General features: G+C 41.3%; 3 protein-coding genes across 3 annotated transcripts in view; all 3 read right to left on the bottom strand.

Annotated features, from left to right (window-relative positions):
* LOC307254658 (carboxyl-terminal PDZ ligand of neuronal nitric oxide synthase protein-like) overlaps window positions 1–7,929 on the bottom strand; it is a 147,668-nt gene extending 139,739 nt beyond the window's left edge. The window contains exons 1-2 of the mRNA XM_080033125.1: window positions 7,528–7,929; window positions 7,177–7,248 (exon numbers count right to left, since the gene is read on the bottom strand). Coding sequence (XP_079889251.1) covers window positions 7,177–7,248; window positions 7,528–7,632 — 177 coding nt within the window. The 5' untranslated portion in view covers window positions 7,633–7,929. The remainder of the gene's footprint in view (window positions 1–7,176; window positions 7,249–7,527) is intronic.
* A 7,118-nt stretch (window positions 7,930–15,047) lies between these two features.
* LOC307253828 (fetuin-B) lies at window positions 15,048–18,408 on the bottom strand (the record flags this gene model as incomplete). Its single annotated transcript, XM_080032003.1, has 7 exons — window positions 15,048–15,305; window positions 15,679–15,813; window positions 16,265–16,378; window positions 16,697–16,863; window positions 17,261–17,339; window positions 17,759–17,872; window positions 18,211–18,408. 7 exons carry the CDS (start codon window positions 18,406–18,408, stop codon window positions 15,048–15,050), a joined length of 1,065 nt encoding a protein of 354 aa, XP_079888129.1.
* A 2,389-nt stretch (window positions 18,409–20,797) lies between these two features.
* Window positions 20,798–24,568, bottom strand: fetub (fetuin B; the record flags this gene model as incomplete). Its single annotated transcript, XM_080032208.1, has 7 exons — window positions 20,798–21,547; window positions 22,106–22,192; window positions 22,377–22,490; window positions 22,970–23,136; window positions 23,682–23,769; window positions 24,115–24,231; window positions 24,353–24,568. The coding sequence occupies 7 exons, from the start codon at window positions 24,566–24,568 to the stop codon at window positions 20,798–20,800; spliced, it is 1,539 nt and encodes a 512-aa protein (XP_079888334.1).
* Window positions 24,569–27,723: the final 3,155 nt, after the last annotated feature.

Raw genomic sequence — 27,723 nt, 5'->3', positions numbered from 1 at the left:
CTTCTTGCTCCACCTGTCAAAACGCCCACGCATCGGTTGTCCATTAAAAAATATATTTAATATTAGGTTTATTATATTGAGTCTTAAATAAACACTGCTTTCATTACGACTCTCAACGCGCATTTCAATGAACCATGATAGTCTACAAAAAAGGTAGTCTACAAAAAGATACTGAACTGTGATTGGCCAGTCACTGGCCCGGGCGGGACAGTGACTGGCCAATCAACTTGCCCTGCATATGATTTTACTTACTCGAACCCTGTCTCCCCTCACAACGCTGATGCCAAAGGAGGTTCTTCACTTTTGACAACTGAAGTTGACCTTTCCTCTACTTCTCTGGGTGCTCTCCTCTCTGCCAGGTACAACATCTCTTCCACTGCAAAATTCCCCCATTTTGATGCTGCAGGGCAACCGTGTCAAAGTTGGCAATGGCAACCGGGTCAACAAACTCCCCTCCAAATCCCCTAGAGATCACCGGTGTCTCGCCACCTGGCTCAGTCCTAAGTGTATTGCTAACATTTACAGGAGCTTGTATGCTTGTACAGTATATGTGGGGTGGCAGGACTATTCGAATTGAGACGCTGGGAGAGACTCCTGCAGCGTCTGTTTACTAATACATTAAATTATCATGTCAGATAAAGGAGACGTGTAAAGTGAAGCAGTGGGTTGCAAACAGCGGCTTCGCAGTGTGTGAGAAATACAAGCAAAAAAGAAAGGGATGGATAGAGGGATCAAAGGAGGTAAAGATGTAATTGGAGTGCCGTTAATACTGCTGACGACTCAGTTTGAAGCGCTTTGCCTTGTTTGTCATTGCCAGCTTTGGGGCTAAGGAGGGTGGTGCGCGTGTGTTCATCATGCACAAACATTAAAACTCACTGGATGAGGATTAATACCCTCACTAAGCCAGCATCAAATACACGGTTCATCCCCGCAGAGACACATGATCCCCTCTAAACGCTGTTGTAAAAGATGAACCGCCCTAAAAGTTTACAAGATTTACCCACAAGGGTGAAATAAATAAGAATGAAAAAGGGAAAATGTTTACCTCCTTTTTCTAATTTATGAAGTGATTTCCTGTCAACGGCGACAGTATTATATTTGCAGCACAACTCCTCCTCTTACGAACAGGGGCCGAATGTGAGGACCTGGGTTTGGGAAATGTATCTCAGGGCTATTTAATGTTCTCTGCATTAAAATGTTCATATAAATTCAGCGGGTGGAGAGGTATTTTCGGTGGCAAGGCAGACGTTAATTATAAGAAGGGACAGATGAAGCTATGTCTGTGCCTCCATTTGTTAGAGCAAGGGGGAACTGACAAAGTCCCTCCTGTTTCTGAGAAAAGAAGCTGTGATTCAGCCCATGTTGTACAGAGGCAGAGTAAAATGTGGAGGACAATGGCTGACCAGGTTGTCCAAGTTATTATTTTGACACATCGCACTCCGATTAGTTGGGTTTGCTCAAGGGACACTTCGCCATTTCCCAGGAGGAGGTGAACTGGCACCTTTTCAGCTACCAGTCCATGCTCAAAGACGGTTCCCGCTTGACTTGAACCGACAACCCTCAAATTCTCAACCCAAAAGTTCCAGCGGTCTGAGCTACTGCCGGCCCAGAAGATTAGAATATTTTGCAGCGAAAACATCGGTAGCGAGAGATGGCCCAGTCAGAATGCTTACCTTAACTTCATCATAAAAGCTAGTATGGTGATGATGATGATGATGATGATGATAATAATAATAAAGGAACTCAGCCTCGGGGTGAAGCTCCCACTTGACATGAAGATGTACAAACCAACCCTCAAGACTAGAAGAATGAGAGTATAAACCCCTACTCCTTTATGTTGAAAGGAATCAGTTAACTATCTGCTGAACAATGACACTAGTTAATCATTAGGCCACTTTTTAAATACAATCGGCCTGTGTGGAGTTTACAGCCTGCCTCGTAAGCGTCGGTGCAGGATAAAGTGACAAATGTGAAGATAAACGTGGCATCAAGCAAGTGCTGAATAACACATTACCATGGTCTACATAAATACCCATCATGCTGATTTGATAAACCAATCCAAATTCCCTCCAGGGCGGACAATCTGACACTGAGGAGTTAGCAGTGGCAGTAGCAGTTCACTTTTTGACCCTTGAACTGTGACCTAAAGTTAAGAAAACAGGCCCATGTCTCCAAACAATATCTCTGAGCTGAGGGAAGAAAGGAAAACTCTTCAAAAGATGAAGTTTTAGAAGAATCTTTACCCACTTGAAAACAGCAGGAAGGAAGACAAAGATAGAATCGTCTTCAGGAGGAATTATCTGGGAACATCTTTCCCCCAGACGCCCCCACCACCACCACACCCCCCCTCCTCTTCCTTCACATAATAATAGTATTATGCTCCTGGGAAAACTATAGCAGAGGTTCAACACTGCACGGTAAAACTTCACTCAAAGTGCCATCCACTTAAAAGGAAATGGAAGGGAGCTACGTTATTCAAGAACAAAAAAAATATATACCAAGGGTGGAATTGAAAGAAAGAAAATAAACTTCAACAGTTTGGTGAGCTTTACACTCCCCTTCATGCAGACACTACATCATCTCATGGTTTATAATGTCATAAGGTAAACTTGGAGGTGTGTGTGTGTGTGTGTGTGTGTGTGTGTGTGTGTGTGTGTGTGTGTGTGTGTGTGTGTGTGTGTGTGTGTGTGTGTGTGTCTGTGTGTGTGTCTGTGTGATGCAGACGACAGGTACACACTGAAGTAATTTTTATCATATGTTTTGCTTTCTTTATCAATGTGTATTACTTTCATCCTATTTTCTTGTGTAATTCCCCCCTGCTTTTATATTCATTCCATTTCTATTTAAATATAAATGTATATGTGCATGCCCATGTTTAATTATAGAGCACTTTGAGTTGCATTTCTTGTAAGGGGCCATACAAATAAAGTGTAGTATTATTATTGTGTGTGAGTTTCCTCTGACCTGACTTGACAAGACAGTGTTATGTCTGCAGCCTCATTCCTCTGAGGCTGATTGGGCCCTTGTCCTTTACTCACATGGCTTTAACACAAAGTTGTAACTCTAGTGTTGCTGTGGTGAGCCAGGACTTTACACAGGCATGTACTGAGAATGACAGCCAAGTTTGCCAAGCTCTTAATACACTGGGGGTTTGGCTGCGCTCCCACTTGTTCCTTAGCCACATGAGTTGGGACGTTGGATATATGTCACTCTAAATGCTGGTTCTACAAAGGCATTTCTTCTGTTGGAACTTCTCGTACTCCTGTGAGTAACCTGTGATGTAAATCAGCGACTGTGCATCTTTCTACATGCCACATACAAATATCCATCACCCAGGGTTCTTCTCACTAACATCCTAGCTTTGGTGAATAGATTTTAACTAGGCCGAAGAGCATATGACAGAGCTGTGTGCTGATTAAATGCATTTATCATGAAGAAAAAGAAAATAATCGCTTGCATTCAACTGCAGCGTACTGATAAAAAAAGGGTGTTTGGAGGGCCTTTCTTTCTTTAAAGGCCTCTCTGCTCAGAACAGATATACATTCATCCGAGCGGATTAATTGGACAGGGCGTTGAGCTTTCATATCTTGTTAACATCAATCGAACTGAGGCAAGTTAACTCCCTATTACTCACTGGTCCTGTGTGAAAACATCCTTGCTAGGGCTTAAATAAATAAGGATGCTGTTTTAGATTCTGCACAAAGTCAAGACAGGGGAGTGGTGGTAAATATGTTATAACACATATTAAGTAAATACCTCAACATTTATTTGTTTGCTTTTGTGAAACCATGAAAGTGTGTGTAGTGTAGGCTTATATTGTATTAGTGTGTGTGTGTGTGTGTGTGTGTGTGTGTGTGTGTGTGTGTGTGTGTGTGTGTGTGTGTGTGTGTGTGTGTGTGTGTGTGTGTGTGTGTGTGTGTGTGTGTGTGTGTGTGGAAGGCAATAATAACCATATCATAACTTAATAGAGTAATTTAACCCAGCTGTAATAGGTTCTAATACTGCCTCAAGCCAAAGATTACAGTTTGTTCATTTTAATGTGATACTGTATTAATCCCTGCAAGCAGGACAATTTGACAAGATTGATTAGTAAGGTTGCTGCTGTGTCCCGATATTAAATAGTTTGAAATTTCAGATACAATTGTAGTGTTTTGCGAAGGTAGTTTCTGAAGGAGCCTCTGTTTGAATAAAACGTTATCAACCTGACAAAAACGAATGAATTGCTTGTTACAGATATTAAAAAAATGTGAGGCTCTTTTAACACTTTTTTTTCTGTTTAACATCTCAATTGATAAATTATCTTTGGAAATTGGAATTAAATTCAAATTGTCCCTAATGAATCAGATATTTAACTTAACATTCATTGGATCAGCCTTACAATTCTACCACTACTTATCATGTATAAACAGTTTAATCGGTCGAATTTCCAGATCACAGATTGGAGCTGAAACTATTCATATGAGAGGAATATATCATATCACTTAACTGTTAACATGTGATACTGACCTGATACCTTCCTAATAACACAGTTACAGTTGGTGTCAATAGGCCTATAACATCACTACAGCCATAAGATCATATGGCATTACAGGAGCAAAGCAATGCTTGTCCATTTCTGCACTGAGGAACTAACGACACTGTACAAATCAAAATGATAACATGACAACAGGAGGACACTTGAGAGTAAACTGATCCACAGATCAATAAAACATATATGCTCTGTATTCATAAAACCTGCTAATTGGGGTTAAAACGATGCTTGTAAACTTCACGCAGGGCCTAGTCCACGCACTGTTCAGCCTCCTCAGACAGACACATCTAATCGTCTCATCCCATGCTGCTCAATCTCCCTGTGCCGCCAGTTAACTCAATAAAAGACAGATTAATGAGGAAGTAATCCTTTTAATTCACTGTAAAGGTCTCCTCTCCTTTAAGAAACAGATTAGCTGCGACCAGACATTCATTTATAAGAGGACCTTTATGTCACAAAGCATGTTCAAAGTGGAGAAATGATGCATCCATGGCTCATCCAATCCAGTAGGATGGCTGACATCATTTATCTGCAAAGCTTTAAATAATCATATCGGAGCCAAACCACTGAGAAAAGCACCAGCGCTGAAATGTTCTGTCCATCAATCAATAAGGTTGTTGACAGAAAATGAATCTATCATTGTGTCAATAATCGAGCAGAAATGGAATACTCGCTTGTTTGAGCTTCACCGACTCTGAAAAAAATTGCTTTTAATATTAACTATATTTTGAGATTTATATACTGAAAAATGTATTGATTTATCAAATTGTTTCAAAAGAAAACAAATGACCATGCTAATCAATAAAGAAAAATAAGAAGTTAAATTACTGTGACTTTGAATGTTTCACCATTCATTTCTGAGAAAAGTGTGTGTGTGTGTGTGTGTGTGTGTGTGTGTGTGTGTGTGTGTGTGTGTGTGTGTGTGTGTGTGTGTGTGTGTGTGTGTGTGTGTGTGTGTGTGTGTGTGTGTGTGTGTGTGTGTGTGTGTGTGTGTGTGTGTGTGTGCGTGTGAGAGAGAGAGAGAGAGAGAGAGAGCTTGTAAGCTTGTTAATATGACTTCAACAAACAACCCCAGCAGATCCTGTAGCGTTGCCCGTATTCCTTCACTATTTGGTGGCCATTTCCTGCTTTGCCATGACATTAGTTTGTTATCAGCTACTGGTGTACAGGTGACTCATGCACACAATGAACAATGACACCATACATCAACCGGGTTGCCTGGCAACCAGCATAGTTAGTTCTGACTGACAGAGGCTGATAGAAATCTGGGAAATGTGCGGACGCGGTCAGGAGCGTCATCTTACAAAACTGTCTTTTCCCCTCAGCAAGGCTTTAAAAGTTACATACAAGTACAAACAAAAAAACACTTTTCTGCGAAGTATTTTGAAAGATAGAAAGTACATCCTGTGCTCGATGACACCAAAGATTTTTGTCTAAATGAATAAATTAAAAACTTTCTGTGGCTACATTAAGAGTCTGCCAAAGGACTACACTGCTATTCTCTAAATCTTTTCTCATTATTTCAAAATTGCACACAGTCTTTTTCAACAGGTGTAACTGATGTGCGGGAAGACTGGACTGGTCAGGAAATCTGTCTATTCACCATCGTACATAAAGAAAACACCAGTGTATTGAACAACTGTAAGGATTTTGAATGTTGTGATATATCTTCTCTCCTCTCTTAAACCTAGTCAATCACTGTTCCATTTTATTTCTCTTCTTTTTTCTCAGCTCAACAAGTCCAGGTAGCTTTTGGCTTCCTTGTCTTCAGAGCTCCTCCAGTAGTCTCATGCTTTCCAGTGTGACCTCCCTTCCATGTTAAGATACCTGTGGTTTCCCTCCATTGTGTCGTCAAGCCAGTGTCAAACCATTTTCACACCAGGGGAGCCAAACCAAAGCCGTTTTTTCCTGCCAACAACAACAGCTGCCATGGGAGCACACTGGGAGGTCCACTTTATAGGAACGGGTCACTCCTCCGAAAAGAGCAAAAAGAAAATGTTGCACCTTATGCTCAGCTGTGTGTGCGCACATGTAAGTGTGAGTAGGAGTTCTGATGTAATGAACTCCATCACATGCGGATAATGACAGACTGACTGCACTCCTCTGAATGCAACTGATGTTACCAGCAGCAAAGTAAATCATTAGGCAAAATAAAGAAATTGGCTTGCTTGTCTGTGTGGTTTTGAAGGGATCAGCACCCCAACACCAATAGGCTTTATCACTATAATGCTCAAATACTTCCACACCACTGGCAAAGACCTGTATCAGGTTGCTAAACAAACTGCTGCCAAGCTGGCTGACACACTGATAGGGATTAAGTCTATGTTCTGGAGCTGAAAAAAAGCTGTACATTTTAAGGTTTACACAGCCGAGAGAGAGAGAGAGAGAGAGAGAGAGAGAGAGAGAGAGAGAGAGAGAGAGAGAGAGAGAGAGAGAGAGAGAGAGAGAGAGAGAGAGAGAGAGAGAGAGAGAGAGAGAGAGAGAGAGAGGCAGATATCACACTCCAGTGCATTGCTTCAAAGGAAACTTCATAACAGTGATGAAGACCTCATGGGGCATTCTACCAGATATCGTCATAGGCTGACAAGCAAGTGAGTGGGGATTTGCATGACTTTAACATGGAGTTTGGTGAACATTTCACTCACCCGTATTCTCCTCATCGCAGCCACTATCTCCACTCTGCTGTTCGGACGCGTCACATCCAGGCTGCCGATGTACTGAAGTCAGGGGGGTGGAATAAGACAGGTACAACACATTCATGAGACCACAGCTGCAGTCACTTTCATTTTCATTCAATGGAACATTTCTAGTGTGAACGTAGGCTACGTTAATTATTGACTATGTACAACTTATATCAACATATCTTACAACTTGCTTTGCTTATTTATTGCGTTTAGCCATATCGCCAACACCCGAAATCAAACACTACGTGCGTAAATTAGACTTTAACTTGCAGTCGTCTCGTCTGCACTTTCTATCCTATCTTGTGGCTTTACCTTTGCCTCGAAATTGATCCCATGCTGGAAGGCTTCCTCGTTGTGCAAAGGGATCCTTAAATCATGCCCATCATCAACGAGGTTATACTTGGTTTTTGCAGGCATTTTCAAAGTATCCAATGTCCGCGGCGCGCAGCCAAACAGGGAAGAATATCAGCGGGAAACGGTACGGGTCCGTTTTAACAGAGAAGTAATCCAAGCAAAGAAGAAGAAAGAAAAAAAAATCCAAAACTGGTTAGTGTGTTTTCTCCATAGCAGCAATCAGTTCCAGCATTGCAAATGCCTCTAAACCACCCTAAACAGCGGCCAAGTGTCGGTAACTTTCGTCCAGCAGTTACCGGAACAGCTCTGAAAACACACGCAGCAGGCCAGCACAAAATAGCGACATGCAGGGGGACAGATGTGTTTTCCCGACTTTTTCCGAGCTGTGGTGAGTATGGAAGTTGGTCTGGTCCTGCCTACCACCGCCGCCCCCTTCCCTGGGCTCCCCCCTCACTACACTGAGGGTGGGTGTGATTGGAGAAGTCCGGGGTTTCCCACCTGTTTCCATTGGAACACAGGCGCACCGTGTACGTCTGGAGGAGGGGCCAAAAGAAGGTCTGGTACCTGCCCCTCTCTCACCCCTCCTACTCACCATTAAACACACACACACACACACACACACACACACACACACACACACACACACACACACACACACACACACACACACACACACACACACACACACACACACACACACACACGCACACACACACACACACACACACAATGCCTACACACTACACACGTTCATGGCTTCACAAAAGCAAACTAAGGAGTGGTGAATCCCACTGTACATTTCCAATTATATAACGTAAACATTGTCTTAGTTTTATTGACAGATGTGATACATTAACTTGCAATGTTTTTTGTTTGTTTTGTTTTTGTTTTTGCACCACATGCACGCTAGGAAAATAAATTAGCTGCCGGCAAATACAAGAGCAATAGCCTCATTTGACTAACGAAAGCACAGTTTGCCAGGTGATAATTTACACCCTATGATTTAATCCAATCTGTTCCGATGAAAATAAGAAATGTTAATATGGGTTTACAAGTGGGGTTGAAATGTAGCAATAACAAACCTCGGCCTCTGGGTAAAATAGAAAGGGAAAGGCTGCCAACTAGTGGTCGTTCCTGATCGCACCTATATCATTCTTTTTTCAATTCAATTTGTTGTTGTTGAATCTACTTCTCTATAATAACTAATAGAAATTATCTAAATAAAAATATTTCTATTTTGAATTTAGTAGAAATGTCAACTGTAGTCTAGTATAGAATATAACTAAATGTTCATCAACCCAAACACATACCTACAGTATAAGCAGGCTCACTTATCATTTGGAGTGGTCTCCATACATACGCATTGTTTCTAGGACCAAGAAAATGGGACACTGTTGCTGCCTAAAGGTAGCCTGGTGCTACCAGACCATCGTATTTCATTTCATTTGTACAGAAGGTACAACTGACTGACTGACCACTGAAGGGAAAATGAAATTTGGCCGGAAGTAGGTAGGCGTGCAGAGCCAGGCTAACCTTAAGTGGCTTTAGTCTTAAATATTTAAAAATATTATCGGCCTGAACACAAATGAATTAAAACACAAATGTTGTAACACCAGCTTGGTGCATACACAAAGATAATATCATGATGTCGATTTTTTTTTGTTTTGTTTTTAAAGGTCCCCCAACACTCACACATCTGTTCAAGCATCTGGAATAAGAGCATCTCCATGTATGAAAATACCACAGTGATGTGTGGGCCAGTAGACACAGTAGAGCTGGGTTCATGTTTAATGCAGTTGTCATGTTGTATAATGCACAGACCATCTGTGTCACCCTGGGAGTTAAGACGCAGCGCTCCCCTGAAGGAGGTCTCAGGCAGGCGAGGAGGGAAGGGGAAGTGGAGCAGCAGTAATTCTCTTCACGTTCTCTCACCACATCTTTGGAAACGTATAAAGCACTGCTGCTAATGGTTTACCCCGAGGGCTCGAGCCAATAGCAGGATGATCTTGCATGTGATTTACTCTGGATGTTAATGGTTCAAAACTGGCATATGGGCGACCAAACTCTGTCACATACCATCCAGCCCTCCCATCCCATTACCATATTGATTCACTGTATGCAGACAAATTAAAAAAACAAAACGAATCTCGTCATCCAGCAGCTGTGTTCATTTTTTTTAACTGCGTAGGCGTTACATTTTCGAAAACAATATGAGACAAATCTCCAAGTTTTGACTGACTAAGCCTCAGATTTTCAAGCACATGCTTGACATTGAGGCCCACACAGCACTCACTGAGTCATTGTACTCTAAAATGCAATATATTTTTAAGAATATCTCCAATAAATGCTGTGTAAATGCTGTGTTTTTCTTTAAATGTCCCGGAGGTCGTGACCACCTTGTTCTTGTGACAAAACAGCTGCTGTCTCTGCAGGAAGTATTATTCCTGAATGTAACCATTTCCCCCTCTAAGGGGTGTGTGTGTGTGTGTGTGGGTGTGTGTGTGTGTGTGTGTGTGTGTGTGTCTTCTAAGGCTCTTTAAAAAGAGATAGATAGGGAGCAGCCCAATCCCTGTCAGGTCTTCAAATACATGTTGATCTCTTGATTAGGGCTTTGGCTTTGAAAACATATGCTCCCAACATGCAGGGGGCTTTGGAGATCAGTGCACGATAACAGAACGCTTCCACTTAAAAGCCAAAAAGGCATCATGTAAGGCTTTCACAGAAATACAGCAAAACATAGCTTCTTTCTATGCCACAAAAGCTTTTTTTTTTTTACATTTTGGCCTGCTAGTATGTGTTCAATGGAGGCCTTTGTTTGTACACAATGCCAGTAATCCTACATAAGACAGAGGGTGTAACATGTATGAGACAAGTCAGATGTTTTGTTTGCCCTCAGGTATGGATATAGTAAAACTTGAACTGTTGAAATTAAGGAATGCAGTTTCAAAGCTGATGTCCTCCAGCGTATGTGTAGATGTGTGATAGATAGATAGATAGATAGATAGATAGATAGATAGATAGATAGATAGATAGATAGATAGATAGATAGATAGATAGATAGATAGATAGATAGATAGATAGATAGATAGATAGATAGATAGATAGATAGATAGATAGATAGATAGATAGATAGATAGATAGATAGATAGATAGATAGATAACTTTTCAGTGGTAATGATGAACATAATTAACACACGGACACACTGAATGAGTTAAGTAATACACTCAAAAAACAAAATTACAAATACATATTTATAGCTAAAGAAGGTAGAATAATTACATGTAAGGCAATGTATTACTCTGGTGGACTGGTGGACTGAAAACTATGGTGAACACTATTGTTGCCGTATCGGAAAACTCCAGCCACACTGAGCTGGTATTTTTCCACAACCAAAAGCTGGACTTTTCAAAAATGGTCCCGGGCGTGCATCAGCCTGAACTCAGCAGACTCATGTTTGGGTTCATAACAGAGCGTCCTCCCTCGGTGCCAACCTCCATTCACTGTGAGGTCAGTGTGTCAGCAGGAGCCCTGAAGCTTGGATACTGTCTCTCTGGCATCTTTCTCAGCAATTACACACACAAATGGCTGTGTGTGTGTGTGTGTGTGTGTGTGTGTGTGTGTCTGCGCGCGCGCGTATGTGTGCAGTCTTACTCAGTCTTACACACAGGCACATAGAGCCTTACACATCTTGAGGGCCTCTTAAGCTGAATTAATAATGGCCATTTTCAAAGAATGTGGGGCACAGAACAAGAGTAGACCCACTTCTTCTTTGAGGAGAGTTTCAGTGTAGATTGTAAGCAGTGGACAAAATAATGACCATACATAATTGAATCCCTTCATAGAGATATTTAGTTAAATCAGACTAAGAATGACTCCAACAGGGCTGAGTAATAACTTCCTTGGAGTCTCAGGGAAACCAACACCTACTCCAGTTAACTCAAACCAGTGCTTATTTCAATTATTGGAATGCTTTGTTTATGATGTTATGATTTGCTTTGCTGGTATTTTGTAATCAAGCAAAGTACTTTACGAGAGAAGAAATGAATGATTGTATACAGTTTTATGACAATCCTACTATAACTGTTATATTTCACTTTAGGGGACTGGCCAGATGATAATGGTGCCTAAAGTTTCAGTCAGCAGATTACAAACTATAATATAAAGTACACACTGCAGCATAGTGAAACTAGTTCACAAACCACACAGTCCTCGACATTTGAGAACCCAACCTTTATTGTTAGTGAAAGTCAAATAAAAAACCTTGAAGTTAAATAATAATGTCTAGATGTGATCACTCATTGCAGGTTATGGCCTCAGTGTGGACATACGCCGTGAGCTCTTCAATTGAACAGTGATTTTCTTTAATTTATAAGATTTTCATAACCCTCAAGGGGTGAAAGTATCCAATAATTATTGAGAGAAGACAACATATTTTGAGGCAAACATGAACACATACAAGAGTACCTGATGACCCTTCAAATTGGTCTTGAGATGCGCCGACGGTTCCAACCCGACGTTTCTTAAGCACTGAACAGACACATATTAGTTGAACAATACACAATGGCTTTAGTCTCAGAAAGTCTGCTTTCTTCATCTGTTAAACACAATTAATCAACTATGTTTCATCCTGACTGTCTGTTGCAGATTGATGCGGCACAGGTGTGAAGGGAAAACAGTAGTAAGGGTGACACCATGTGGACACATCATGAAGTGCGGAAAACCCAATATGAGAAATGTATTGCCAATCAAATTCACATGACAGAAAACAAACATTTATAAAACTATTTTGCACAAGAAAATATACTTGATTTTGTTTCCATATGTTAGAAGTGAGTTTTCTTTTCCTGGGATCGCTGTGTAATGTGTAGCAGTCAACATTAGTCACTCTGTTGCTTGGTAGCCAGCATACTCTTTTATTTTCTAAATGAGTAAATGAATTCAGTCATCTGCCCCCTGGAGACTTGGGGCCAATAGCTTCCTTCCTGTGAACTGTTTCAAAGTCTCTCATAGTCTTCCAATCACAGTGTGTGCTTCGGTTTTAAAAGCTCTAGAAAAACTGTTGCCACAGATCTCAGCAGTGGTCCTCTGTTGTGTGCCTCTCACCAGTAAACCTAACAAGGGCAAGAGGTGTGATTGGTTTTTCAAAAAGTCGCTTTTTAAAACTCATGTTGTGAGGTTTGTACCTATAGTTGTTGATTTAATTCAGATGGAAATGTTAAACCTTATGTTGTAATCAGGCTTTTCCAATCACACAATGTGGTGATTTGAAATCTCTAGTCAAAACTGCTTTCTAGAGACAAAATAAAATACCCCCCATGTCCCCCTATGGCCTAGACCTAGGCCTAGACCTATGGCCTAGACCTAGGCCTTTTTTGTCTGATTTGTCTATATACGTTTCATAGAAACGTATGACAAATCAGCTGTTCTGTCTATCTGTCGATCACTGATACAATCGGATACATTAAGATGTCTGTCAGTCGTTGGGCAACAACAAACAATATGAAATAAACAATAGAGCAAACAAAGGTCCCAGCTTTATTTTACCATAATATTATTTAACATCATTAAACATGGCTAAGTAAATTATGAGATATTACATAAATTGCAAAAGGACTCAAAAGTATATGACCAACTGTAAAATACAAAAAATATTCAATTTAAACGAGAAAATTAGAGATGCTGAAATCCCTGGAGCAGTTTTGTGTATCTGAAAAATACACCAAGCAATTTAGTATTTTTGAATTAGAATCAATAAAACATGAATCTGACACTGACAAAGATGAGGCAGCTGCAACCCCAATAATCCAAGTTTTTTTTCATTTCATTTAACTTTTATTTATCCTCGAGAGACCAATTGAGGGGTGACCCTCATTTTCAATGACGTCGAGTTCAAACAAATTCAAAGGAAAAACAACAATACATAAACAATATTCAACGCAAATACATCAAATACACAACAACAGGTGAAGAGAAAAACAATTGAAACATTTACACAGTGGTGAAGATTAAGTGGCAGCAATTAAAATTAAATGGGTGAAAGTACAATATAGCCTAATTAAAACAGTTATAGGTAGAGTTTGGCAGATTTAAGATAGTTTGTTTAAATTGGTTAAAGGATATGAAGTTATTTAGTTTAATTTGTTAGTATACTCTTATGTAACAATATTGACAGTGTAAAAGGTAAAAATAAAATTTTGAATTACAATGAATTACATTTAGAAAGATTGACTCCATTAAAAGTACACAGAGATAAGATATTATAATGTACCTTGGGACAGAATATTATCACTGGATTACTATGATACATAAATGCCCCCACAGAACCCTGTTCAGATATACACTCACCGGCCACTTTATTAGGTACACCTGTTCAATGGCTTATAAAAACAAAAAGCTAATCAGCCAATCACATGGCAGCAATTTAATGCATTTAGGCATTTAGACGTGGTCAAGACAATGTACTGAAGTCAAACCAAGCATCAGAATGGGGAAGAAAGGGGGTTTAGGTGACTTTGAACATGGCATGGTTGATGGTACACAGCAGGATGGATCCATACTTTCCTGTTGTTTATGCCAAATTCTGAACCTGCCATCTGAATGTCGCAACTGAAATCGAGACTCATCAGACCAGGCATGATTTTTCAATCTTCTATTGTCAAATATTGGTGATCTTGTGAGAATTGTAGCCTCATTTTCCTGTTTTTAGCTGACAGGAGTGGCACCCGGTGGGGTCTTCTGTTGCTGTAGCCCATCTGCTTCAAGGTTGGTCGTGTTTTGCGTTCAGAGACGGTATTCTGCATACCCTGGTTGCAGTGAGTGGTTATTTGAGTTACTGCTGCCTTTCTATCATCTCAAATCAGTATACCCATCCTCCACTGACCTCTGACTTCAACAAGGCATTTTACGTCCACACAAATGCTGCTCACTGGATATTTTTTCTTTTTCGGACCATTTTCTGTAAACCCTAGAGATGGTTTGGAGTGAAAATTCCAGTAGATCCGCAGTTTCTGAAATACTCATACCAGCCCTTCTGGCACCCTCAACATTGCCATGTTCAAAGTAACTTAAACCCCCTTTCTTCCCCTTTCTGTTGCTCGGTTTCAACCTCAATAAGTTGTCCCGTCCAGGTATACATGCCTAATTGCATTGAGTTGCTGACATGTGATTGGCTGATTAGTCATATGTGTTAACAAGAAAATGTGCCGCTGTACCTAATAAAGTGGCCGGTGAGTGTATTTGTATAATCTGACAAATAATTAAAAATGTCACGTGATTAAAGTATACAATATCCCTGATGTGTAAATGTTTTAATCAGACATTCAATATAATTGCTTATATACAAAGATTATCGTTGGTAAAATCTTCCCATGTGTTATTTCTAGGTCACAAACGTTACAAAGGTTATGCCTTTTTCTAACTAATTACAACATGCAGGAAAAATGTAGCTGATAAAAAAAAAACAAGCAGGTCTAACCAATCAGAGCTTGAGTTTTTTTAAACCCAGGTTGTGTCTGTGTGGGCCGGGGCATGAGTCAGCTGCTGGGGAAGCTCTCACAGGGGCTGGCCGCTCCAACACTCTGCCCAGGGAGGAGGCCCCGGGCTGGGAGACAGGAAGGAGCTCTGGGCTGGCTGAGTGTGTGTGCTCATGGGGGTGCAGGTGTGTGTGGTTTCTGTGTTGATGCGCAGTGTGCCCACTGTCTGCTTTGGCATGGGCCTGCTCCTCCACAGTGGCATCCTGTAGTGGAGGAGTGGAGAAGAGAGAAGAGACAGTAAGGCTAATATTAAATAGACTCAGGAAACATGTTGATGAGAGTGCTGATACTCTTTCTCTAAGGGAACGAAAAAGCTCTGTAGCGCAGTAGCATTGGGTGGTATTTCTTGGTGTGATCATCACTACAAGCGTCCCTTTTCACTTTCAACAAAGTACTTGATTCAGTGTTACGATTAACAATTTAAATTTCAGAAACTTACATTTCAGGAATGAGGATATCAACATTGCAGTTAATATTTTGGTAGATGGATTACAAGAATAAGTATTCTGTTCATGCCCCTCTGACATTTTGAGACTTGGATTCTTTGTGGTAAATGGTTGCATGTGAAGCAGGTACCTGAGGTTCGTAGATCTCGCACTTTACCTCCACCGCGTTCTGATTCTGACCTGTGCTGTCTTTCTTTCCGACAGGAAGTCTGACTTCAAACTCGTCCTCGTGGGCCGTGTGTGAGCCAACGCAGAAGCCACGATGCTGAGAGAGAATAAACACAAGGAAAGCTGATCCCGCAATTATAACTTGAGGACGGCATCTTGTTTGAAGCTACACAGATATTCATCAATGGAGTGGATGTTTGTTTGTTTGTTTTATTTAATATATTTTGATGTGGAAGTGAGCTTTCGTCTTTCATTGCTTCAATCAAGTTACCAAGTTCAACCCTAATATGTTGCAAAGACACACACATATGTTTTAAAATGATACATTACCAATACAGGCCTTTTACTGAATAACACATTTTGTATTTTCTTTTCTTCTTCTTATAGCTGACTTCCAGTAAAACAGTTTTAACAGCCAACTCTTTCACATCAACAATTTCACATCCAACCATCAGCCCTTTGGTGATTATTTACACTTGTTGAGCTTTAGACAGCAGAGAGCAGTGTATGTGTGTGTGTGTGTGTGTTTGTGTGTGTGTGAGACTCACAGCAAACTGACAGTCCATAGGTGGGCAGTCGCTGAGTTCACTGCGATCAGTTTTCTTTGAACACACCGTCTCCACAATGGTGAACTCCACGAAGTAGGATGGACCGACAACCCACTGACAAAACACACACACACACACACACACACACACACACACACACACACACACACACACACACACACACACACACACACACACACACACACACACACACACACACACACACACACACACACACACACACACACACACACACACATACTGTATAAGAATTCAAAATGTTTTACATTGGAAAGTTTTAGTTTAGTTTTTTAAATCTTTTTATCTCTGGACACACACTATCCCACTGACTGCTCAGTTGCTAATACATGCCTTTCTCACCCAATTATTTGCCTTCTCATTGGTTATTATACATATATGTTTTTGCTTAACCTGTGAACTGGCTCTTGTGAGGTTCTCCAGGGTGAAGTAATTGGCCAGGCTGCTCTCTTCATTGAACCTCTGCAGGGAGAGATTGGCCGTCTCTTTGATCACTGGTTCGTTCAAGTTGTCTGCCGTTGGACAGTCGGGACACACATCCACCACCGCCGTGGCAGGGACTAAACACAAGAATGAACAGGGTCAAAAAGTCATCGGAACATACTGTAGTTGAGACAAAATGTGTGTCACTATGTGAGGTGACAGGTTCTCCTTCCATCCTGCTGCATCACACCTTTCAGTTATCAACAGCATGTGCTCTCTTCTACTTAGTACTTTGTCTTGACTGTAGAATTATTGTGCTTTAATTTCACATGCATCTCTTCATAATCGCTCACTGATGACATGCTTATGGGAGGCGTTTGAGGACCTCAGTGTATGTGAGCTTTAATTTCACACCTCACTAACGTCCACAATTCAAAGGGATTTATTCGGTTTTCCATCATTAAGACTTTGTAAATGTGTTCTTGTGTTTAATCAAACAAATGATATGAAGTCTGATGACGCCAATCGATCTACCTTCACGAATTGCACAGGTGTAGCTCTGAAGCTTGACTTGAGAGTCGACGAAGGCAGATATCTCACACTCTCCATACACCTGAAGTGCACAAACACACAGATGCACGTGACATGATGACAACGTCAGCAAACAAACAAACAAAATATAATGTGTTTCCTCTGGCTGGAAAGTACATTTCCCATAGAACTCGACTTGTGAAAATTAGATCAAATCGTATTTAGAGAAACAATAAATGACATCCATTTTTGTTTACAGACATTACATGTGTTTTGGGGGGGTGTTTTTCCTTATCTGAATTGATGTTCTAAGGGCACAGTTTGTAAATCTCTTTATTAACGATATTGGGCTGCATAAATCAAATTGACTGCACTCAAACAAAGCAATCATTCTGGGTTAGAGTTTGGCCCCGGGGTTGAAGTTACGTTTGTTGTGCCCCACAGAAAAAATTGCTGTGTTGATTCTTGAAGAGTGAAGAAACGCCACCATGTGGCACTTACTGGAACATCACCAATAGTTCGGACTTCACATTGTTTCCATGGTTTCCTGCTGATGATGTGGCACATGGTCTCCATGACATCAATGGTCAGTTTGTACAGTGATCTTCCTTTCTCCTGGACACACACACACGCACGGACACATGCACACACACACACACACACACACACACACACACACACACACACACACACACGCACGCACGCACGCACGCACGCACGCACACACACACACACACACACACACACACACACACACGCACACACACACACAGTTGTTGTATCAATTGTATTAATATTTGGCAGATCCATCAACTGTTTTTACCCTCTTTCTGCAAATAAGGATAGTGTAGAACCCTATTCTGTATGTATGTGTGTGTGTGTGGGAGAGAGTGTGTTTTTGTGTGTGTGTGTGTGTGTGTGTGTGAGTGCGTGCCTTTGAGTGTCCCCCTCACCTCTTCAGGAGTGTGAGTCAGGTCATACAGTCTGTTGAGGCTCAGGACGTATCCATTAGTCCGGTCCTGGTTGATCTGCTCCAGGGCCTCTTCTGCCACCCTCACCCCCTCAGGGCTGCTGCATCCCAGAGGGTCTGGCCTGGCTCTCCCCTCCTGCTGCAGCAAAGCCAGACACAGGACCAAGAGGTACACACTCATCCTCTTTAACACACACACAAGCACACACACACAAACACAGATTGGGCCAAATGAAAACACAATTTTTGCCTAATTGAATTACTATAGCCTTTTCTATTTGATCATTTCACATGCAGACTAACACAGTCCCTGGTCTGTACATCTTTCTTTGCAGGACCTGTAATCTTTAGTTTTTTACAGACAGACGGACATATGTGGGGCTGATGCTGGACTTTCCCCTCACTCCTAAAGGATGAGCAAACAGCTGCTATCTGCTGCTCTGCAGGCCAATGGCTGGCTCACATTGACTGAAGGGTCATAGTGCACTGGGGAACAGGGGAAATGATCTCAAAAAGCAAATGGAATCCAGTACACCTTCCATTTTTATTTCTGACACTGTCATAAATGCATCATCAACTTACACAGAGCCTTGTTCAAAGGGACATCTAATTGAAAACTTAGTGTATGCATTGTGTCACAACAGTTACAAAAGAACCATGATTCATTGAAAAGACAATGATCAATACACTTCACAATAGGTGGCTTCAACATTAATCACTTCTCTTCTGTCCATTATCTTCCAGAGACATTTACCCCATACATTTAGCTAAATACACAGCTTCAAATAAGATGTCTACCTTTGTCAGACTTAACTCTCGACTTTGGCTGCAAATGATAAATTAAATCAGTATTTACCTTGGGGACAGAGCAGCATATAGGCTAAATAGTATTTTGGGTCCCTTAAAGTGACTGGGCAGTGCTGGGATCAGTACACAGTTTGATTTTATTCAACCTTCAGCGTGTTGCTTTTTTTTACATCACATTGGCTGTTTCTTTTAATATTTTGTTCTTCTCTCCCCCTTACAATTTCATTTTGCTGAGCATACTGAAAAACAGCAGAATTAGCTTCATGAATGGCTTCAGTGTTTAAACTATGACTCTTGCTCCCCTTATTGAAGTTTTGTATTAATGGGTAAAATAAATGATTTTGTTTCTGACCTATTAATGTAAATAAGTGTATAGTATATAGTATGTGATAATGTTACGTAGACTTGAAAGCGTCAAGCTATCTCAAAAAAGAAAGAAAGAAATGCATGAACACATATTTGTCAATTATTTAAAGTGGCTCCGAAGAACTTTCAATTTGTTTTTATTCTAGCGGCCCCTTTGGACAAATGTGGTTGTGTTTTAACAACGGGAGGAGCTGTTGTTCCTGGGTGAGCATACAAAGGCATTAAGGAAACCTATATAAACACAGCACTCTTTGCACTGATGGTCTCGTTTGCTGTAACATTTCATTTATGATCATCAGAGGAAGAATGAAACTGTTTCAGAAATATTTAAAAGCTCCTTTTAGCTAATTTATCAGTATATCTTTATATTTCTTCTTTGTCTCGGATACAGGTGATACTTTACTGAACATGTGGTATTATTGTGAAAGCATGTTGTTTTGCAACTGACCAGAACTGCAGACGGCAGGTATGAGGGGGTTGTCTCTAAAGATTGCAGAACACAGATACAGCTGTTTGCTGAGTGAGTAATGCTGATGTGATCAATACATGTCCACAAAGATAATTGACAAAGAGTGGGATATTGCCGTTCACAGTCTTCTAGATATACTGTTGTTTTGTGTGAAAGCTGCAAGAAGTTAACCATTATTTTTGCCCCTGCACAAGCGTACACACACACACACACACACACACACACACACACACAATAAAAGTCTGCGATAAAGAGACTAAGCTCGGACCAGCAGAAAACTTGCTGCTTCAAAATAGATTGAAGAATATATCAATCAAACAGAAGGCATGTCTGCTCCATTATTTGCGTTATGCAGTTCATGCAGTTCTTCAGGCACAAACACAAATATATGGATATTAATCAAGAAAAGCACATTACAGTAACGTAGATATTTTGATGCATTTTATTTTGGTTTGCTTAGAAATGTCATACAAAATGACCAATTCTCTGATGAAAAAGTGTTGTTTAGAAAATATTTGCTGCGTGTCTTTAAGATTAAATGAAATAAAAAATATCAGTGACAGGAAATACACCGAGAGGTGGTCGTGGTGGTTGGAGGAAGGTGCATTGAATCAACACAAAATAGGATTTCATGTTTGCCGGCTCCATTGTACAGCGACTCGATATGAAAAAATACAGTTTCTCTACGTACATCCGGGAATATTGTTGTTTATTATTATTTTACAGTGTTGTAGAAAAGATCATGTACCACAGTTCAGCAGTTTTGCTATTTATTGGTTTTAACAATCGATCACCAACATAGAAAGGTTGTTGATATTAAATGTAGTAGGCCCATAATGTATGTATCAACTCAGACTTTATTTGACGATTGACAAGTACAGAGACGGGTAGGTTTACATGTGATGTGCTTCTTTTTTTTAAACCAGTATTATGCCCAAGGATCTCCCTTGAAAAGAGTGTCCTCAGAGAGGAGTTTCTCCACCAGTGTGGGTCCTGTGAGCAGGGGGGCGGCACACTGGGCAGAGATTGACTTGGGGAAGTGTGACTCGATGACGGGTTCCATCTCTCCAGGGATCTGGGGGTCCTCCTTAGCGATCAGGGTTACTCCCACCATGGGGGGGCCGTCGTTGAAGATAGGCATCATCATGGGCTCACCCATGGCGCCGATGCTTTTCACCTCGCCCTCTGGGTGGTCGTGTGCGGCCGTCTCGTGCTCGTGCTTCTCGTGGTGGTGGTGGTGCTCATGCTCGTGCAGGTGTGCGTGCTTGTGGTCGTGGTCCAGGGCCAGCTCGTGGTCATGATGGTGGGTGTGGTCTCCGTCGGCGTGCTTGTAGTCGTGGTGATGGCCGGCCGTGTCTCCGCTGTGGTCATGTGCCTTGGCGTGGTGAGCGTGCACGTGGTCGTGTCCGTGCCCATGGTCGTGGGAGTGGGCGTGCGCGTGGCTGTGTCCGCTGCCGGCAGCGTGGTCGTGCGTGTGGTGGTGGTCGCTGGTGTCACTGTGCTCGTGGGTCTTGGTGTGATCCTCGTGGGGCTTGGTGTGGTCGTGCACGTGGTCGTGTGCGTGCGCGCCGTCAGCGGCGTGTGCGTGGTCGTGGTCGTGGTCGTGCATGTGCGTGTCGTTGTGGCTGTGGTCGGTCTCTCCGCCCAGTATGTGCATATTCTTCTCTCTATCCGCAGCCTGGAGAAAACATGAGGATACGATTAGTGATGTGTGGTACGTAACGATTTGGGTGAATTTAGGATGCAAGATCTGTATGTAACCTCAGTTATATCAACGGTGGTCATTTACCATAAAGACTAAACATTGTCTGCATAAAAAGAATGCAGAGCTGTTGTTAAGTCCTTTTTCTTTCAGAGATACTGACTTTCAACATTCTTGTTGTCTAAATAATGCACATGTCTACACATGGTCTACTGTTGACATAGAAAAGTGGGGGCCGTGCACTTTCAAAGCAATATAAACTACTAATTAAATCTAACCTAAAACAGTCGTATTCATGATTTATTGTGTGGTTAATTTACCAAGTCAAGACTTGAGACTTTAGTCATTTAATGGGAACAAGTCCAAGTCTAAGCTCTGAAATAATGAAATAATGATACATTGTGTTCATATAAATCAAATTAATATACATACAAGTATAACTGGAGTCCTTTTTCTAAAGAAATACATTCCAAAGATAAATTCAATTTACATATCAGTACACCACAGTGTGTACCACAGCTTAGTAAGTCTTACCTCGGGCTCGTAGATCTCACACTCTACACTAGTGTCATCGCCACCAGTGGGAGTTCGCCACAGGGAACCCTTGCAGAAGCCCTTGTGCTGAGGAGAGAAAAAAAAATAAAAAACAAATAAGAGCGGGTGAAGTGGGTGAATGCCTGTGGCTTTAAGAGTTTAATATTTAAACAAACTGCATTTCAGAGTAAAAATTCAATCTTTAAAGTAAAATAATCCAGTTCATACAATGTTGAAAAATATTGTGGAAAAACAATTTGTCACGACTCACAGCAAACTCGCAAGTCATGGGGGGGCAGTCAGTCCCTGCCTCTGTAGTCTTGGTGCAGGCTGTCTCCTGGATGGTGTAGTGTGCATTGTAATACATGTTGCCCATGCCGCCCATCTGGATAGACACACACACACACACACACACACACACACACACACACAGAAAGAAAGAAAGAAAGAAAGAAAGAAAGAAAGAAAGAAAGAAAGAAAGAAAGAAAGAAAGAAAGAAAGAAAGAAAGAAAGAAAGAAAGAAAGAAAGAAAGAAAGATTTTAACAATGGATCAGGCATAATGACATGAGATCTTTGGTCTTTTGGTCAAGCAAGAAGACCTGAACCACCCCTGAAGAGCTTGAGGAGTGCCTGGCACCTTTTTAACATAATTCTATTTAAATAAACGTTATTATAAAAAATATACATTACATTACATATACACAATACACTTAATTTTATATAGCTTTTGGGTGAACTGAGGTATTAGCTTCAGGAGCATACATCCTCATCCATCTGCCTTAAAACATAACCATCTGTAGCAAACGTTTTGTAATGCTGGGAGGTCACATGATATCCCAGTGCTTTTGAAGTGGAAAACTCACCCCAGAGTTGGCGCTGAGGACTTTGAGCAGAATGAAGCGATTGGGAAAGCTGCTCTCTTTGTTGAATTTGTCCAGCGAGAGAGACACAGCCTTCTGAACCTGTTTGCCCTCAACGTCAACATAAGTGGGACAGTCGGGACAGATTTCACCCACCCTTGCTGCAGGAACTAAGCAGAGGGAAAAGTTGCTTTAAATGTGAAGATTTCACAAAATAGCAAAAATCTAATTCATAAGCACAATTCAGAACGTTCATTATTTCCTTTGTTAGTTAAACAAATGTGTTACAACTTGTGGACGATAATCAGTACGGAGGCACTCAGATAATTGCAGGTTTTCATTGATGGTGTTTTGCTTTTCATTTGAGTACAGTATGTATGTATTAGAGATACTGCCTTCAAATGTTTGCCTTTTGTAACACAGAGAATAACTTGTGACTAGTCTGATTGTTTTTTTCTTGTTTTACAGTATATACCTTAGGCTAATATTTGTACGAGTTTTTCCAATGTGATATCTGGTTTTGGTGCAGCATTTTCCTTAATCCTCAGTCCACAAAGTGGCAAGAAATGGGCACACACACATTTCTTTAAAAAAAAAAACTAAAATATGTGGAGCATTTAAATACACTCTAGGACTGATTACCATTTCACAGTTGAATTAATATGAACCATTTGTGTTCCTGTATTTGGTTTTAGAATGGGTATTTCTTTTTTACCTGGTCTAACGAGACACTGGTATTTGTAGAGACGCACGACTCTGTTCACCTTGCTGATGTAGATGGCAGCTTTGCACTGTCCATAAACCTGTACAAAAAACAATAATAATAAACAAATGCAATTTGTCAAGTATGCAGCACATACAAACAAAAATGTATTTTAATTCAAATTTATTTTTTAAATCAACATGCACCTTTGTTGCAATCTTTCTTTAGCTTATCATATTTTTACAGTTACTATACGTTTATTTATGCTTCCTCTATGTGTATATGCTTCCTCTATTTCTTGTAGGAAATGTGTTGTAAAAATAAAGTTTAATATTAATAGAACTACGTGCATGAAAGTGGAGTTTCTGAGCGAACCTGTTTATGAGGTGGTGTGCATGAAAGAGTTTTTGTATGTAAGTGTGTTTGTGTTTGAGTGTTCTCTTACGGGATTGTCCGAGTCGGAGCGAACCTCACAGTCCTTCTTCCAGTCCTTCCTGCTGAGAACACTGCAGTTGGTCTCTGCAACATCCACAGACAGGTAGAAAACCACACCGTTCTCTCCCTGTGATACACACACATACATCATTGTTATGTGCTACATTGCCTCAGTCTACTCGAGATGGAAAAAATATGCTGCATCGAGAGTTCTAAATGAGTTGTCGGCACTCAGTGGCATGACTCACGTGTGTCCTCATGTGGGCATTGGACAGGCGGTGCAGGGCAAAGATGTAGCCGTCTTGCCGGTCCTGGTTGATCTTGGTGAGGGCCAGCCCGGCAGCGGCCTTCGCAGACGCGTCTTCACACGAGAGCTGCTCCAGGCCATCCTGCTCCACCGGTGCACCGTGGACGTGCACACATCCCAACGCCAACAACAGCGACAACAGCGCAGAGTGCCTCATGGTAAAAAAGGACTAGTATAACTCACTCTAACACACGTAGAGATGCCCAGAGTGGTCTAGGGGGACCCCTTATATCCTGTTGGTTATTGAAAGCACACCCACTTTCTCTCTCTCTCTCTCTCTCCCTCTCTCTCTATCATGCACATGTCCCGACGCACCCACCTACACACACACACACACACACACACACACGCACGCATACACACAGACACACACACACACACACAAAACCACTGTCCCTGTGGTCATCTCAGGTAAACATAACCATTGATCCCCACCCACAGTCCCCACAAAACACAAGGTCATATGTATCTATAGCGAAGCTGCATCAGTTGATGTTCAGCCAGCCAATCAGCTACTGTACGGTCTGACACAATGGAGCTCATCAGTCAGGAACTAATCTGCCCTGAAGTTGCACACTCTTCTCTTAGAATAGTGAGTGGGCTGGTTGTCACTTGATCAACTCACTGGATTTAGGATTTAACAACACAGTAGTCCTAATCTAAAAGTTAAAGAATGCTGTAAAATAATCAAACTGAGTATTGACAAGTCCATTTGAACATGCTGCTCTCTTGTCCAAGTAGCTGACATCATTTAATGCCTTGACACATCTGGGGGCATGCCCTGTGTGTCTTGATTATATCACAATCAAACACAAAGCAATATACAGTAGCAGTGACTGCTGTTATCTAAAGGCCAGGACACACCAGTCGTGGAGACTGCAGATTCAGGTAGCTCCAGTCTTCCCGTCGCGGCCGAAAAAGTGCAAAGAACACACCAAACCGACTGCTGACTTTCCATACGCTCTGCGCTTGCGCGGGACGTAATGTCTCCATAACAGCAGGCGGCGCTAATCTGTATTGTGGCCCGAAAAAATACGGAAGCCGGAAATGATGGGACGGTTCTAGACCATAAACATAGATAGAAATACGTATTTATATTTATGGACCATAAAGAGCAGCATTTTTAGCAGAGAGTGTCGAGCATGGTGTCGAGCAGTCAACAAGGGTTGATGCATGTGAGGACTCGCTGAACGAAACAAACAAACACATTAAAACAATGGCTAACTGTTGTTAGCTGTTTGTGCTACCCGCCTCACTCCCGGGCTTCACTGATTTGCTAGCCCTCCACAAATCAAATTGCTCCAACTGAAAGACTGCCCGCCGACATCTACGACGACCGATTTCACGGCACACACCAAACAGATTTGTGTCCCCGCCCCCTCGAAACTCTACGACGGCGATTATCGGGCCGGTGTGTCCTGGCCTTTACAAGGGAATTGTAAGCTTTAATTCTGCACCAGAATTGCCAACACACACTGCAATCCTCCTTTATTCTATAAAACAGCATATAATACAAATTGTAGAGCACTGTCGGAGGAGGGTGACTTACCAGTGTTACACAGCGTTTTAATTTCCCGATACAACGTGTGACCTTCTACTACATTTTTCAGGAATTGTTCTTTTGTATTTTTACATTTATAATTATGTACTTTTCCCTAAGCGAATGATCTGAATCATTCTTCCACACTTGGATATTGCACTTGTAGATCGACACACAAATACTTACATTTTGAATAACCTACTGCATGTCCAATAAGGAGCTTTCTTTGGTCATGTAGTGTTAAAGGCTTGGAAGTCTGGCGGGTTAATGGGTGTTAAAAACACTCAATAGTTGACTGATAAAAAAAAAAAGATTTGACCTAAATCTGTCCTTATCCTCACTTTACTATGTACGTTCTATTGCTCAACCTTAACCGGACTGTGCTTCAGTTATGCTCTAGAAGCTGTGCACAGATACTAAGAGAATATGTTTTTTCTACTTTGTAAATTTGTTTTTTAAAGGACCAAATTGATTCCATATCATGATGTAGACTTTGTGCAGGAGGCCATGATGATAACGTGTGTTGCACATGCAAATGCAAAGGGCATGAACGAAGGCATGTTAAGCTTTAGCACATGCCTGAACTTTGACCCAAATCACTTGTAGTTTCAATCACTGCAAGGATGGTGAAGATAGTTCAGGAACTGCAGCGACAGTGAGACATTTGACCTCTGTCATAACTAAATAAACAATCCATGGAATCGCTGGAGCGAAAATCAATATTTCTTGTGCAGCTTCTGTGTTGCAACCTCTATACACAAGTGCACCTTACGTACAACACAGACATTGTGGAGGCTTACAAATCAGTATGAAGCGCTTCAAATTGATAGGAAAGCACAGACTTACAGGGGCCCTAACTTCATAAAGCAAAACTGATAGCTGCACACAGCAGGCAACAGACACATAGGCTATTCACAGAACTTATGGGAGCAAACTGTGACTATTATGCTTTCATCCATCTTAATTTCCTCTGGTCAGTCGTCCCGAAGTGAGTGACGTTGGGAGGAGCTCAACGCTGATTGGCTATGATCGGCCGCGCGAAATACATTGACTTTCTATTTAAACTCGCCGTGCGGCGGTGTGCAGTGTGTTGGCACCTTGAGAGTGAATGCATCAATGAAAATATTATGTTGTGAACACGATGTTTTCCCTCCATGAACTGGAATATAAAAGGATATTACAAACTAGATACAATACTTTGTTATGCTCGCCAATTCGATATTCAGTAAATAAAACACATTTGATTAACCTGAGAGTTAAATTTAAAGGGGACATATTATGCAAAAACTCGGATTTAAATGTGTATTTCCGAGGTCTACTAGAAAAGGTTTTAATGGTTTATTGTTCAAACAACCCATTTGTTTTCTACCATTTCCCATTTCTTCATTGCCTTTTCCAGCCTTCTCTGCTCTCTATCTCAAAAGGTTGGTTTTGACATCTACCCCCCCTTCGCAAAAATCCTGGTCTGCTCTGACTGGTCAGATCTACATGGGCGTGCATGCACCGCCCTGCTCATTTACTCTATACCAACCTATATGGGCATGGCACACGCCCAGCTGTCAGTTTTGTTTACTTTTGGCCAATGCAGCATGGAGATCGATGTTACCATGTTTAGCTTCATTTCTACAGCAAATGTCAGCACACTTACCACTTCTAAACCAAAAGCTTTACAACTGAACCTGGTCAGGCAGGAGTCTGAGCTGAAAACGGGCAGAGAGCTGTCACTCAATAGATCGCGCCAACACATTTTAACCTCCAAAAGAATAAAAACT

Source organism: Ammodytes marinus, assembly GCF_949987685.1.
Source record: "Ammodytes marinus genome assembly, chromosome: 8".
Taxonomy (NCBI): domain Eukaryota; kingdom Metazoa; phylum Chordata; class Actinopteri; order Uranoscopiformes; family Ammodytidae; genus Ammodytes; species Ammodytes marinus.
The sequence above is the reverse complement of the archived record's forward strand: the minus strand, read 5'-3'. Positions and strand labels throughout refer to the sequence as shown.